Source organism: Pteropus vampyrus, unplaced genomic scaffold, assembly GCF_000151845.1.
Source record: "Pteropus vampyrus isolate Shadow unplaced genomic scaffold, Pvam_2.0 Scaffold15, whole genome shotgun sequence".
NCBI classification, from domain to species: domain Eukaryota; kingdom Metazoa; phylum Chordata; class Mammalia; order Chiroptera; family Pteropodidae; genus Pteropus; species Pteropus vampyrus.
This window is the reverse complement of record NW_011888796.1, coordinates 15,611,353-15,626,492: the sequence shown is the minus strand read 5'-3', so window position 1 is coordinate 15,626,492 and position 15,140 is coordinate 15,611,353. Positions and strand designations below refer to the sequence as shown.

General features: G+C 46.6%; 1 protein-coding gene across 1 annotated transcript in view; it reads right to left on the bottom strand.

Moving 5' to 3' along the window:
- Positions 1-15,140, bottom strand: part of ITGA11 (integrin subunit alpha 11) — a 122,142-nt gene that overhangs the window by 42,588 nt on the left and 64,414 nt on the right. The window contains exons 4-9 of the mRNA XM_023526817.1: positions 12,369-12,460; positions 9,737-9,851; positions 6,535-6,662; positions 5,265-5,413; positions 667-811; positions 18-183 (exon numbers count right to left, since the gene is read on the bottom strand). Coding sequence (XP_023382585.1) covers positions 18-183; positions 667-811; positions 5,265-5,413; positions 6,535-6,662; positions 9,737-9,851; positions 12,369-12,460 — 795 coding nt within the window. The remainder of the gene's footprint in view (positions 1-17; positions 184-666; positions 812-5,264; positions 5,414-6,534; positions 6,663-9,736; positions 9,852-12,368; positions 12,461-15,140) is intronic.

Below are 15,140 nucleotides of genomic sequence, written 5' to 3'. Positions count from 1 at the left end.
GGGTATGCATCGCTCACCTTCCAAGCTGAAAATCCTGTCCCCGAGGGCATCAACAATGTCCTTCAGGGCTGCCTCATCGGTTACGTTGAAGAAGTGCTTATCATCGGGGTCACTGGCGATGTATTTGATCTCATTTAGAAAAGCTTCTGGATTGATCCCCCTGCGGTTGTAGTAGCCCAGGACCTGCCAGGGAACAGGGCAGGGCGACAAACCAGGACATAGCACAGACCTTTCTGCATACCTGCAGCCCCTGACCTTGGGCCTCTGGGTGAGTTAGAGCCAGGAGTAGCCCTCGAGGTCCCATTTGCATTTTGAAACAGACTGTCCAGTAGGGGCCAGATAAGGCTTTGTTTTAAGATACAGTTCTGGGGGTCGGGAGGCTTGGATGGGTTTCTAGATTTCTGAGGTTTTAGAATCTCCTTAGAAATGCAGGGGAAAAAACCCCACAACTGTAGATAGGCCTGGGCAGTGCTGACAGAAGATTCTCAACTTGCTCTTTAGGGGAGGATGAAGCAAGGAGAAGCCCATCTGAGGGACTGGATAGCTTGTTCACTGCCCAGAAAATGCCCTCTGGGGGTCCCCAGGGGTTTGATGGCAAGGCCTCTACAAGGTAGCTGGCAGCCTGTGGGCAAGGGCAGAGAGCAGGACAGGCGTGACAGGACTCACAGCCACAGCGTATCTGGTCACGTTGTCTCTCTCGCTTTGCTGGATCACCTTCTCCAGGTCCGGGCTGTCGTGGGACTCCCCATCCGTGATGACAATCATCACCTTCTTGGCCCCTTTCCTTCCACCCTTCTGGAAAGCCTCTGAGCTGGAACCCAAACACAAGGGGAGGTCACAAGAGGGAGGTGGGGATGGGGCAGCCCCCAGTGTTCCCTTAGAGGGGGCAGCCACAGACACCAGGGCCAGCCCCTCCATCTCCAGCAACCCAACAGGTGTTAGGACCTTGAACCACAGAATTAGCTGGGTTGAGTCGAGACTATTCAAATAAATCTTGTATCTGCTTGTCTTTAAAAACTGACTTTAAAAAGCCTTTTTAGGGTCTCAATGATGCCATTTTGGGCAAGCAGAAGGGATGCGGTGGGCCTGGGGAGGGAGTTCAGGGTCAGATGGAGACCTTCAGAGGCCCTAAATCAATGTTCAAAAACCCGGCTGCATATTAGAATCACCTGGGGAGTTTTAAAAAAAGTGCTGCCCAGGCCCCACCCAGACTCAAAATCAGAATCTCTGGGTGGAGCCTGGACATCAGTATTTTTCAAAAGTTCTAATGAACACCAGAGTTGAGAACTACTTCTCTAAATACTAAAAAGATGCCATGTCAGAGTAATTTAACACCCAAAGAACACTAATCCATAAAATCCGAGTGACGAAGCTTGACGAAGTTCTGATTTCTCCCACAAGGACAACTTTGACTCCATTTTGAGAACAATTAAATATCAAATTCTATGACAAATATTCCTCTTTCTCACTTTTTATTTTGTTTTCAGTGCCAGGAATAGGCACTTGGCCTGCCTCTTGGGCGATCGAGCCAGGAGATGGGGCGAGGCTGGGGGCTGGCATGCTGACCCTGGATGTTGCCGAAAGGCTCCTGCAGCTGGCAACCCAACTATGAAGCATGGAAAACTGGCTCCTGAACCGTCGCTGGCTCTGGGTGCCCCTGTGGCCCGTCCTCCTTTAGACCACGAGATTCTGGGAAGGACAGACACGGTTTGGCCCAAGAGTCTGGCCCAGCAGGTAAATTTTCCAATAAAGATCTAAAAATAAATGTTACTCTCAGACTCCGCAGTGATTCCCCATGGGTCTGACCCACAGTTTTAAGTTGCACAAGGCCAGGTGGAAGCCGATCTCTAAGCTCCAAAGCTTTGGTAACCAGAGGTATCTCTTGTTACACGGAAAGCTGATGCGCTGAAGTGTGTGATGTAGATGTTGAGGAATTCACAAAACTTGGAATAAATTAGTTCAGAGCATGTTCCAGCTACCAGTTAAGAGAAACAGACCATCTGCTATTCTCTTAGCAGTTCTACGGTATTCTGGATATGCTGACGTAAAAAAAAAAAACCCTCTAACTTTAGTATGAGTTGTGGACCGAAGCAGGGCAGAGGCACACTTGATGTGACTAGAGCAGATTTCGGGCTTAAGTCCAACCCAGTGGAGGGAGCACTCTGCTAGTCCCTCCAAGGCGATTCTAGATGCTTCTATGACCTCGTTAGAGGGCCAGACCCTAGGACAAAACTTCACGTGAAAATATATGGCAGGGGAAAAACAGTTTTTATTACGTATGGAGGCAAGAACAATTTTAGGATCGTATTTTCATATAGTGGAATAGTATGAATATCTGTACCAATCTGTAATAGGGTAAATATTGGCGTGAATCATTAGATTTAAAATTGTGATTTTATATTGTGCAAACGTCTTGGATTTGTTTCTTTGTAAATCAGATTATAAATTCCTGGAGAGCAGTGAGAGCTTTACAATCCTAATAGGGTCTTTGAACCTGAAAACAGAATGATCGCCTGGAAAAGTAGGTCATGTTTGGTCTCCTTTTTGTTCAAAACCTGCAATGGCTTCCATTTCTCTCAGGTCCTGACACTGGCCTGCCTTAGCCTCTGCGATCTGGCTTCATTAACCCTCCGAGCCCCTCCTCCTGCTCCCTCTTTTCCACCCACATTGGGCTCCTGGTTGATCCTGGAACCACAAGGCATGCTCTTATGTTAGCACTTTTATCCCAGCTCTCCGCTCTCCTAGAACACTCCCCCCAGGTACATTCTTGGCCAACTTTCTCACCTCCTCCAAGTCTCCATTCAAATTTCAGCTCTCAGGAAGCCTTCCCTGACGACTCATTAATGCCAATTAAATACCTGCCCTCTCCAACTTGCTCAACTGCCTTTAATACGTTCTATTTCCCCTACAGCTTTTATCTCCTTCTAGCATATTATGTTATTTATTTGTTTATTTATTGTCTGCCCCACTCTCTGGAATGTCAGCTCCACAGGGCAGGACATTTATCTGTTTTGTTTACTGATCTATCCCTAGTCCCTAAGCAGTGTGAGGCGCATAAGTAGGTGCTCAATAAAAAGTGTGTGACCCAGGGTGGAATAACACCATTGATCCTCCCCCTCCAACCCTCAGCCATACATGGCTGCCAGATTCATCTTCACAGGTGCATCTGATGATTACACTCTCGTCCTCAAGAACCTTCAGTGGCCATTCACACTTGTTTTAGCTGCAATTCATCACCCTCACAATTTGTCTCCAAGCCATCTTTGCAGCTGCATGCCTCACCACCCCTCAACGTGAACCCCATTCTATGATTGGAGCATGGATTGGAATGCAAACTTTCCTCCACTCCTCCTATGTCCTTATCAGGGCAGAATGTCTTCTGTGGAATGTCTTCTCTCCACCTCTCCCTGCTGGAATGCTGGGGGTCTTCCTAGGACAGGTCAAATGTCATTGGTTTTAGCAGTCCTCCCCGGCTCCTCCCTTGGAGTCCTCCCTCTCTTAAGCTCTCTGAGTTAGGCTGAGGTTTATCAGAGCTCTTCTACTGGTCCAGGAGCCACAGGTTACCATCTCCGTAACCCCTCAAGTCCATGACTTGGATCTTCATACTTTGATAGTTGCACAGCAAAAATGCATTATGAATAAATGAGTGAGGAGAGAAAACCTTTTACCTTCAAAGGCACTGGCTGTAATTTGGGACTCAAACTTGGCAGGCTGGGAAGATCAGATTTCAAACATCCCTTGAGGTGCAGATTACATACCTCGCCAGTCTCAGGAGTCATGAATGGTTCAAATTATCTGGTAAGTCACACACTTCTAAATGCCTGGGGTTGGTGGGCTGTGAAATTAGACTGGAAGAGTGGGCTCCCTCCCTGCATGAGGCGGTTAGCTTCACACTGATGAAGTGATAACTCCACGGGCACAGGCTTCCTCTGTTACCCAAGCCATTTCACATAGGGTCTCAGGGGCTCACCCCAATGATGACAAAACAGCAAAATGGCCTGTTTCATGTTACGATGAGCAAGAGCTATTTTCGCATGGAGGGATACTCATCGAGTGGAAAATCTTGAGCAAGTTTTATCAGCAAATAGAAATAATGTTAGTGGAGCAGCAACTTAATCATAAAGAGTTGTCGATTTAGAAAAAAATTTTTTGACACATAACTGCTAAATAGCTCTCACACTATGGGATTCTGTTAAACACATTGACTAATTCTATGTGGGGTAGTATTATAAGGAAATGGGGCTGTGGTCTCAATGAACATAGCAGAATTCATATTTGTAGGTATAAAATTTACACATTTAAAATCTAAATGCCTTGGACACAGTCATCTTAAGAGTTTAGGCCTCAGCTCAAAAGATCTTTAGAATATGCTTTTAAAGCCACTCACAGATTTCAGTGGGGGTGAGTAGTGTTCTGAGTGATGATAGCATCACTGAAATAAGCAGGTAGCCATCTGTGTACAGGACAATGGCCAGAGGTAGCATTTATTGTCACTATAAGTGAGTGCTGGTGTGATTTTGAAGGAACCAGCCTCATTACTCTATAATCTCAGATGTTAGATTTAACTATGTTCTTCATGCTCCATTGATGAAAGACACTCTACAGCAGGATTCTGCCCTCATAGAACCTGCACACTTTTTATAGGGTCAGTGTGGCAGAGAGTACTTCCCAATGTTGGCTGTAATGATATCCCCCATCCCGAATGCGCTTCCGTAATATAACCTTGCCATTCCTCTATCAACAGGCAGAATTAAAGTCTCATCCCCTTGAATCTGGGCTGGCCTTAGTGACTTGCTCAATCAACACATTCTTGCAGAAGTTATATTTTGAGACGTCTGTAACTAAGTCATGGGTCTCTTGGAAAGCCAGCTCTTAAGACACTCCCTCTCAGAGCCCAGCTGCCATATCATGAGAAAACGAAGCCACAGGGCCATGTGTGGGTGCTCAGGTTGCCAGCCCCAGCTGAGTTCCAAGCCAATGGCCAGCTTAAAATGCCAGTCAGAATTATGTGCCATTTTGGACGTCCAGTCCAGTCAAACCTTCAGATGACAACAGTCCCAGTTGACACTAGACTTCAACTACATGAGAGAACCCAAGAGAGGACAGACTCGCTGAGTCCAGCCAATCTCCAGAACTTTGAGGAATTAATAAAATACTGTCTCAAGGCACTAAATTTTGTGGAGGTTTGTTACACAGCAATATATAACTAGAATGGTATCTGAGATTTTAACAAAACTAATACATTTTTATTTTCATTTTTTTACCGAGCAAATTCAATGCCAAATGCCGTCCGTGTCTCTGTTCCTCCTCTCTGCTCAATGTGGCTGGCAGCTTCCACCACGTCTGTTACAGACCTGTAGTCATTGAGGTGAAATTCATGTACCACGTCTTCTCCATACTGAACGACTCCAACCTGCAAGTTAGAGGAGAGGGCAACCACCCTGAAAGTTATCCTTTTGGTGGTAAGGCTTCCTGGAGTCAGCTCCTGTCTGTGACTGTTGAGCGAGGAGAGCTGGGGAATTTCCTAAGGGAGAGTCACTCAGTGGAGGGGAAGCAGGTTCTGCAAAGTCCTGGGAATATATGGATGGCTTGGTGAGACAAGTAGGAGGTGCCTATCGAGAGAGAAGACTGCAATTTAAAGAAAGGTCCAACAGATTAAGCTTCTTGCTTAAAAAGACAAAAGTGGAGCATAGAATTGAAGTCTAAATATTAGGAACAGCACGGATGGAAGGCCATGGCTTTGTTCACCAAAGTCTGGAACTAGCGTTCCTTAAAACTTGGAAGAGAAGAAGTTCTTTTATTCCAAGGCTGATAAAATATTGACAATATTAATAGCCTCAAAATAAACAAAAAACCTTAAAGACCTACAGTAAGACTAGAATGATAAAATGTTACTGTTGGATAGGCCCAGAGTTTATTTGGTACAAGTTCATTTCTAACGCTGGACTTTCACCCACGATATCCTAAAAGGTGATCTTCTAGTGGTGGGGAACTCATTATTTCATGACAAAGCCCACTGCCTTTTAAATAGCTCTAATTGTTACAAAATAATTTCTTAGATTGATTTGAAATCTGCCACCTTGGAACTTCTACTCATTGGTCCTCATTTGGCCTGCCAAAACAATAAATCTATCCCCTCTTTAGCCAGGCAGTGTTTCAAATATGTGTTGGCAGCCATAGCCTCCTCCCCAGTCTTTTCTCCAACATCAGTGTGTCCAGTTGTCCCCGTGTCTCACAGAGCAGGGTTCTAGTGCTACCCAACCTTTTCTGCCTTCTTTCTCACTCTCTAGCTGGTTAAACTCTTTCCTAATAGGTGGCGTCTATCCCAATGTTTAATCCTCAAAGAGGCCTTCCCTAAACTCTCCCTCGATGAGCCCAGAAGAGATGGGTGTCCTAGGCTACAGGGCCAAGGTGCTGGTCCTTTCACCTACACCTTCTTAGTGCATGCAGAGATGCTCCCCCGACATCCCAGGGAAGCATCTGCCACGGGTTCAGGCCCTGTTTGGAGGAGGAAAGAATTCCAGAGACGCTCACCTGGATCTGCCCAGGGCCAATGTAAAACTTCTTCAGGATGTTGATGAGGAAGTGCTGAACCTCCACCCAGGGGTAGATGCTGTTGGAGCCATCCAGAACAATGACGATGTCCATGTAGGTCTGGCACCCTGGTAAGTCGGGGACACGGTCACAGCTACCCAAGGAGCCAGTGCCTGCTTGTCTCTGATTCTCCGGACGATTGTCCGAAGGACAACAGAGGAAGGACCCTGTTACATGTGTGTAATTTCACATGCATAATTCCCTGGGCTGGGGAGCCATCTTGGGTGGGGAATTTATTTGGGCGATGTGCATGAAGAGCCCACGAATTCCTGGCTCTGCTCCACCACTCCGTGCTGGCTATTTGAACAGAGCTCGAATTACACCAGACCGCCTCTGCTGCTCAAGGACTCTGCTCCTCAGGGACTGACCACCATCAATGGGTCAAAGTTTCTGAGGCAGCCAACATTGCCCAAAGTAGTGCCTTATTATCATTTGTTTTGCAGGCTGGCATTTACCACTTTCAGCCTGAATGAATGGGTTTCACTTTTTAGGAGGGTGGTATGGTATAATGGTTAGGAATGTGGAGTCTGTTTGACTCCTGGCTTTAGCCTTGGGCAAATCACTTAACGTATTGGCATCAATTGTCTGTTCCGTAAAACAAGCATAATGACAATAGAGGATTGCCATGAGGAATTAATGAGATGATGCTTCTAAAAGGCTGAGCGCAAAGTAAGCGCTCAATAAATCTTAGCTGATACAATTTTTTTTTTAAAGCAAACCACTTTGTTAATGTGGCAATGACATCATTGGGTCAAGCTCTCATGCCTGTATTTCTGTTCTGAGCACAAAGTTTTCTCTATATTTTTGTGATATTAGTAACGAATTAAAACAAATCATAAAAACAAACAACCCTATGAAACATCGATACCATAATAAATGTAAAAAACTTTTTAAAAAAACCTAAGTACTTTATTTCTCTTTGTGAATGGTTGGGGTTACTTTCAAATAAGACATCATATGATACAATATGACTTTATATACACTAAACTATATCATATTATATCAAATTGAACATCAGACATAAGCTTACTTATATTGGAGAATTTATACACTGCTATAAAATTTACTTTACAACAATATATACAGCAGGAGCCTTTTGTGTGTGAACATGCCAGCAATTCCTGCATTATGATGGTGCAGTATGTTGAAGTCAGGGCTCCCCACGGAGAGGAAGGTGATGGCTTTGAGCCCAGGTCCCTGTCGCAAACTTTGTGTTTGGGGAGCATTTGAGGATCATTTGAGTCATTCGGGCGTTAAGAGTCACCTTTGCTTTAGGAGAAGGTGAGAGACATTCTTGTGTCATCTGCATGCTGTGTACAGCATGTGATGGCCTAACACTTCTGGGCTGACAGCGCCTGGTAGCTTTGTCCTTTTCCAGTTTAGTTTAGCTCAACACATGTGGACTGAACACCCGCCATGTGCTGGAATGCCATGTGATGGGGGCAGCCACGAGGTGACAGAGACAGAAACTCCTTCATTAGGAGGGGTTTCTAATCTAGTGGTAGGGATCAGGTTTCTTTGATTTTTAAGCAAGTTTTATTGTTAGAATGTATTTATTACTGCTGATGTTTTTTACAGTTTCCAATCTTTCTTTTTAAGATATCTTGGGAATTATACTAAGTAAAATAAGTCAGACAGAGAAAGACAAATGCCATATGACTTCACTTATATGTGGAATCTAAAGAACAAAATAAACAAACAAACAAAACAGAAACCAACTCATAGATACAGAGAATAAACAAATTGGGGGCTGGAGGTGCTAGGTGAAAAATGTAAAGGGATTAAAGGTACAAATTGGCAGTTACAAAATAGTCGCAGGGATGTAAAGTACGGCATAGGGAATATAGTCAATAATGTCGTAATAACAATGAATGGTGTCAGAGGGATAGTAGACTTATGGGGGAATCACTTTGTAAATTATGTAAATGTCTAACCACTATGCTGTATACCTGAAATGAATAATATTGAATGTCAACTATAATTTAAAAAAAAGAGATACCTTGGGAAGAATCTTGCTTTAGGTCTATGGTTCTTAAACATGACTGAACACTCCACTCACACACACACACACGCACACATACCCCATGGGGCCAGCCCCAGACTTGCTCCGTTAGAACCCCCCTGGGATTGGGGGTATCCTGAAATCTGTATCTGATAAGCAATCAGGGCCCTGCTGCTGGTCAGCTGGATGGGGAGGCCTCTACCATAGGAAGTTGTGGAGGCTGAGATGGTCACATTGTGGCCAGAGGAAAGAGCAGCCTTGAGGGGGTGGGCGACATTGACTTGCGCACACCTCATGTCTTTGGACCCCGTCTCAAGCCCTGGCACTGCCTTTCCTTCTGCCATTTTATAAGAATAGAATCAATGCCTCCTCATCACCCTAAGATGACCCCTTTCTAGCCCCTGCTGGACTGATGTTTCCTCTTCTCTCCAGCATCCCTGACTGGGCCCTATTCTTTGGAAGGAGGCTGCAGCTAGCCAGAGGTGCTAATCCCCACACTCTCAATAAAATGGACAGCAGCTGCCTGATCAATTGTATTCAGCTCAGAGGAAATAGTAAGGCTCAAAGCCAAGCAGTCTGGGCTTGAGGGAGGCAAAGTTTAAGCATTATTTCCCACATTTTCTTAGTGTGTGGGGAGTAAGTGGAAGGTTCAGTGTTTCGTGAAGCTCTGGGCAAGCTGGACAGGGCTTCCTGAGGGCCAAGAACACTGGTTTGATGAGATTATTACCAGGAATATTTCTGTTATCCTTGATCCTCCACCTACAGGACAACTACATTGCATATCATCAAAGGGCACCATTCACATTATAGTCTAAGTGAATAATATCCTCAGCATTGTGCAATGCACAGCTTGCGTGCTGCACATGGTAGCTCATGCAACTTCTTCCTCACTCAAGGTGGGTTCCCTGGTTGTCAGGATTGTCTTTCTAACCTTAGCTCATTGGCTTTCACCATCGCTCTGTGGGGCAGGGTAGGCCAAGGGTATGACCATGCGGTGGTCCAGAGAGGTCAAGTGGGTTATCCCAGGTTACCCAGAGAGCCAGGGCAGGGTAGGGCTAGAGTCCAAGTGCTGCTTTGTAGCCGCAGGATAATGATCACTGCTCTGAGCCTCACATGGACTGAAGATTTGAAGCCACTTACTTTGTAGAGCTGGGGCCACGGTCTTGGAGAATCTGAAGTTGGAGTTGACTCTCGAACACATCCCTGTGGTGTAGTAGGAGCTCCCACACTCATGAGACCAGAGGGGACTGCAGGCCTGTGAAGCACAGTGCAGAGCTCAGTCTTTGGGGGCCCTCAGGCCCAATAACCTTAGGTCCAGCCCCAAACCTCCATCGCCCAAGACAGATATTCTCTATCTGACTGTTGGTGCCCCCAGGATTTAGAGGATCTTATTTAAATCTATTTAACCCCTCTCTTGCTGCAATGCATGCCGGTTCCTTTGGTTTCAGGTAGAATAGAGAAAAACTAATGTTAAAGTTCTCTTTTGTTATATTTTCAAGGGTCCCATTCTCTATCTTATCATCTGGCAGTGTGATTCTTCTTTACCCACCTGCCTGCCCCACACACCACAGAGGATCTTGGAAAGCCTTTTCATCTACGGGAGTGGACTCTTCAAGGTCCCTACAATAGCCCCTCTGTCTAAACAGGTCACATCATAGCTTTATTGGGGAAATTCTAGGACTGTGTCCTGAAAACATGCCCATGGCTCTTACTAGGGAAAGAGAAAAGAATGTCTCTGCTATTTTTCTGAAATTTGCTACCAAAAACATTAATGTCAACCCCTCATTTAAAGATTGAATGATGAATTCCTCTCAGAGTCAGGTCCTTAAGAATGAAGGCCTGGCTCCATGCCTCCATTTTTTTCCTGCTGCGGGAAAACCAGGACTAAATTTCGTGCTGTAATTTCTCTTGGTTTGGAGGAGTAATTATTCCATTTCCAATACCTTTGTTTAATTATCTTTCTATTTACTTGTATGTTTAAAGGTTATGTTTTATAGGTGTCTTTTGTTGAAGCTTCCGTAAATTATTTTTGGAAGTAGGGGAAAAAATAAAGATTGAGAAGGTAGATGATAGACGATGGATAATGGCTGGGAGGATAGATGAATGATAGATGGACAGATGGATGGATAGATGATGGACTGGTGGATGGGTGGATGGGTGGACTGAGAAATGATGGATGGATGGATGGATGGATGAGTGGATGAATGGAATGATGGACCATTGGTTGGGGGATGGAATGATGTGTGGATGGATGAATAAGTGAGTGAATGAGTTAACAAAAATTGCTATTTGTATATCAGGTACTTAACCTAACCACGGAGGCCCCAGAGGGTATATCATCACACCATCCTTCTTGGCCCTTCATCCCACCTTGTGAAGTAGGTGAAATCAAGTTAGTAGGAATGTGACAAGGAGCCTCAGAAGGAAGAGAGAGTAGTAACAAAGCTCCTGACAGGCATGTGTGTGGAGAGGGCCGGGGGTCCTGCTTGCCCTTGTTTGGGGATAATGAAGGGCTGTGGGCTGACCACACATTGAGCACCTCAGGACTTTCTCTGGCAGAGCCACTATGCTCTCCTCAAGTCCCTGAGTATCCCAGTCATCGGGTTGTCTTAGTATCTGATGCTTCACACCCCAGATGTCTCATCTGTCAACAGAAATGGACTGATGGACACGAACAAAGGGTGACACAAGCCCTCTCATCTGAAGAAGTGGTGCATTTTATTGGGCTTTTGAAGTAATTTCTGAAATCTCCTCTCGAAGCTGTTTCTAAGATCCTGTTTTGACCACCTAGCTTCACTCAAAGTCGTGGTGGTTCACTGGGACGTGGTGGCAAGGAGCAGGCAGTGCCTCTCTGTCATGCCACCTGCATGTGCCTACTGCGTGCAAAGCCTCCGTGTGCTCGCCGGGGCAGGGTGCGGAGACTTCCAAGCACAGTCTGCTGCTGCCTTTCTGTTCCAACATCATGTTTATATGATTCATTTGCTTATGGTCTCTCCCCAAAACCAGAATGTAAGCTGCAGGGGGTGGGAGCCCTGTTGCCTGCGGAATCCCCAGTGTCCGGCATTGGGCTCGATATATTGTGAGTGCTCAAAATAATTGTTGTTAAGATAAACGGATGTCTCTACCACTTCATCACAAGTACCCCCTCCTCTTTATAGCTAAAGGCCTGTCTCTTCTTTAAAACAAAACAGAAACCTCCTCCAGGAAGCCTTTCATCTAGTCCTGTGCATTCCAGATGGCCCGTTACTCTGCGGCCCCTTCCCTCGGTTGTAGTAAATCTGTGTTTATTCATTTATGGCTTCCCTTCAAAGTCTTCTTAGGGTGCATGGTGCTTCCTGTTTCTTTGATCAAACCTCAAGCAGAGATTCAGCCTCTGCCTTGGACATTTGGCATCCCAAAGGAATAGCTAGGTCCTCATCGGACAGTTGGTCATCTTTATTTATTCCTGTTCCTTTTAGGAATAATCCAATAATCCAATCACTAGTGAGGTGGGGAAACTGTTCCCCACTCTCACGGTATGTGCACAAGAGGGCTCGATCCTTTTTTCTGCTTGGGCTGTCCCCCGTCCCCTTCCAAAACAGCAGGCAGCATGGCACAGGCAGGAAGCTGCTGGAAGAGCTACTCTCTGGAGCATGTGGACAGGCAGTCTGGTGGATAAAGTGTGTGTGTGAGGACATGTTGCATCACCACATGCTTCTCCTGCTCCCAAGTGGAGGGTCCATGGGGCCGCAGGGCTGGGGTTTGAAGAGAGAGTAGGGTGGATGGCTCTTACCAAGAAGCTGTTGTCCTTGGGGTTGGTGGCCAGGCTCAGGCCGAGGCGCATGTTGTCCTTCCGCTCAGATACGTTGGATAGGGTGACTCTTCCTGGGGTGTGAGGGAGTATGAAGAAGTTAGCCTGCAGTCCCATCTTGTCCACCCTCTGCCCAGAGTCTCGTTGCCACCGGCCACCAGAGGTGCCTGTGGCAGGGTTGTTGGCAGGCACGGTCCATGAATCTCCCTGCATGTTGGTTTACTAACATGCTCTCATGGTTTACTAAGGCCATGCCCAGACACGATCTAGTAATTTCCTCTCAACTCCCTGTGAGAGGAGGAAAATGAGTCTTAGAGAGGCCAAGCAACCTGCCCAAAGTCATACAGGAAGCACATGGCAGAGACCTCCATCTCCTGGTCCAGAGTTTTTTTTCTCCTCCAGCCCTCTGGTGGGTCCCTTGTGTCCCACTCCACACATACCAGGGCACCCCACCTGGCCTGGCTTCCTCTGTGCAGTGTCTCCTCCACGTGTGTCTTTAAGCCAACCTGCCATCAAAGTTTACCAGTCCCCTGCCCTGCTCTCTCAGGACCCAGTTCTCTGCTCATCTGATAAACCGATGTATAATTCTTTCTCATGGGTAGCAAACAGCCAACTTAACAAGAGCCTTCTAAGAGGTACAAGGTCTTGCCCAAGAATGTCATTCTGTGATTGCTGCCAAGAGAGACACTGAGGAGCAGGATTATCAGCCAACTGGGTGTAGGGAGAGCGTGATGACAGCTTAGAATTACTAAACAGATTATATTGGTTTAAGGTTTTACTAGATCATTCTGTCAGGTCACTGAAAGGAAGTGAGTTTGAATTCCCCATACCTGTGTTGGTGTGTAAGTGTATGTGTGTGTGAGCGCACATGTGTATGGGCGCACGTCCTGGGAGACTTTGGGGAAGTGAGCTGGGCATTTTGCGGAGCCCAGACTGAGTCAATCCTCATCTGCTGTGAGGATCTAGCATCTTCTCTGCTAGAGGGAGGGGAGTGATCGCTAGGGACTCAAGGCCTCAGAGGATTTAGCCTGGGCAAGGGCCGGCAGGGCCTGGGGCTGACATTTACGGAGAGGCCACAACTATAGCGCCTGACTGCACTGTGGGCTGGAGGTGGGGCAGCTGTGTTTGTTTTTTTTCCCTTTGGGTTCCCTGAGTTTGTAGTTAGGCTCCATTTGAAATCCAGCCCCTCTTGGCTGCGCTGCTGGTGACTGGGATTGCTTTCTGTTTTGTCAGTCCAAACATACCAGAGAGAAAATAATAGTAATAACCTTGTTTTTTAAAATCATTTTTTATCATTTACAAAGTACCTTGCACATGTGCTCCCTCAGGACCCCCTCGTGGTTCTGGGAGGCCCAGGAGTCACCATTTCTATTTTATGAGTGAGAAAATCAAGGTGCACAGAGGGTTAGTGTCTTTTATAAAGTTAATCGCTGGTAAATGATAGAGCAGGGACTTGAACCCGGGTTATCCAAGGTTACCGCTTGAGTTTCCCATCTGATGGCAGGGCTGCGGTGGCAATGTGATGGTAGCGAGAAACCTAGAGAGAAAGCTCCAGAAAGTTCCAAGCCCTGACTGGGTAACCTCTGCCCTTCAGCAGCTTAGAGAATTCTGCCCTCTCCCTACCCCTTCTCTTTCTTTCTCCCTTGTCTCAGTGACAAGTCTTTAGTGAAACTGTGCTGTCCAGAAGCAGAGGGGCATGTAGGGAAGACCCTTGTGTTGGAGTAAGAAAGTTCAAGTCCTGCTTCTGTGGCTTCTGCTGCTTGTGGATTTGGGGCAGTCACTAACGTCCCCTTCGTGACCAGGAGAGACTAACTCCTTTCTCAGTGAGTCTGTGTGAGGGTCCAAGGACACAAGCCCCTCCTCACACAGGGCCTGCCTTCTACAATCACAGCTCCTCTTTGAGTCCCTCATTTAAACCCTTGACTTCTGTCAGATGTTGGGAAGTACCAGCTGTCGACTCTTTTACACTGGGGTGTGAATGACTGACACCCAATTAGCCTTCCCTGGAGAGAGAGGAAAGAACATTCTTGGCTCAGCAGGGCTCAAAGCCTGGACAGGCCATAGGAAAACCCAGGACTCAGGTTTCCCTGCCTTGCATTTTCCAGCATGAGGATAAACTGACAGATGGTCTTGCTGCCCTGCCTTTTCTCCTCAGTGGTAGAGAAAGAACATTCTTTAGATGAAGTACTTCCTGACAGTACTTTTCCTCTGCCCGGACTCACTTTGCTGCCCTGCTAATGCCCCCGTTCAGAAATGTTTTCCAGGGTCTGATGGCTGCGTGCCTCTCACTGCCAGCAGGGGCTGCTCCTTCTTCGGAGGGAAATTGGGTCCACATTGGAAACCAAAGCAATAGAGGTAACTACGTGATTGGTTCATGAGTCTGTGTCCCTGTTTGGACCAGGAGCTTCTATCGGTGGCCCAGGTCCGCAGCCCAGTGCCCACACCTCCCAGTACCCCTTACTCCCTCTGTCTGAGGCATGGAGCCATTCTTTCTGTCCTCACAAGGAGCAAGCTCATTCCCACCTCAGGGCCTTTGAACTTGCTCCTCCTCTGCCTGGAATGCTGCAGCCCTACCTGATTCCTTTTGGCCATCAGAGCTTTGCTCAAATGTCATCTGCTCAGAGGGGCCTTCCTGACTCCTCTGCTAAGGTAGAAGCCCTCTCACGCCTCAGCCTCTCTTGTCACAGCACCCTGGTATATCGCACAGAGTTTGTCGCTACCTGAGATTATCCTGCTTTCTAGTTTGTTTATTCG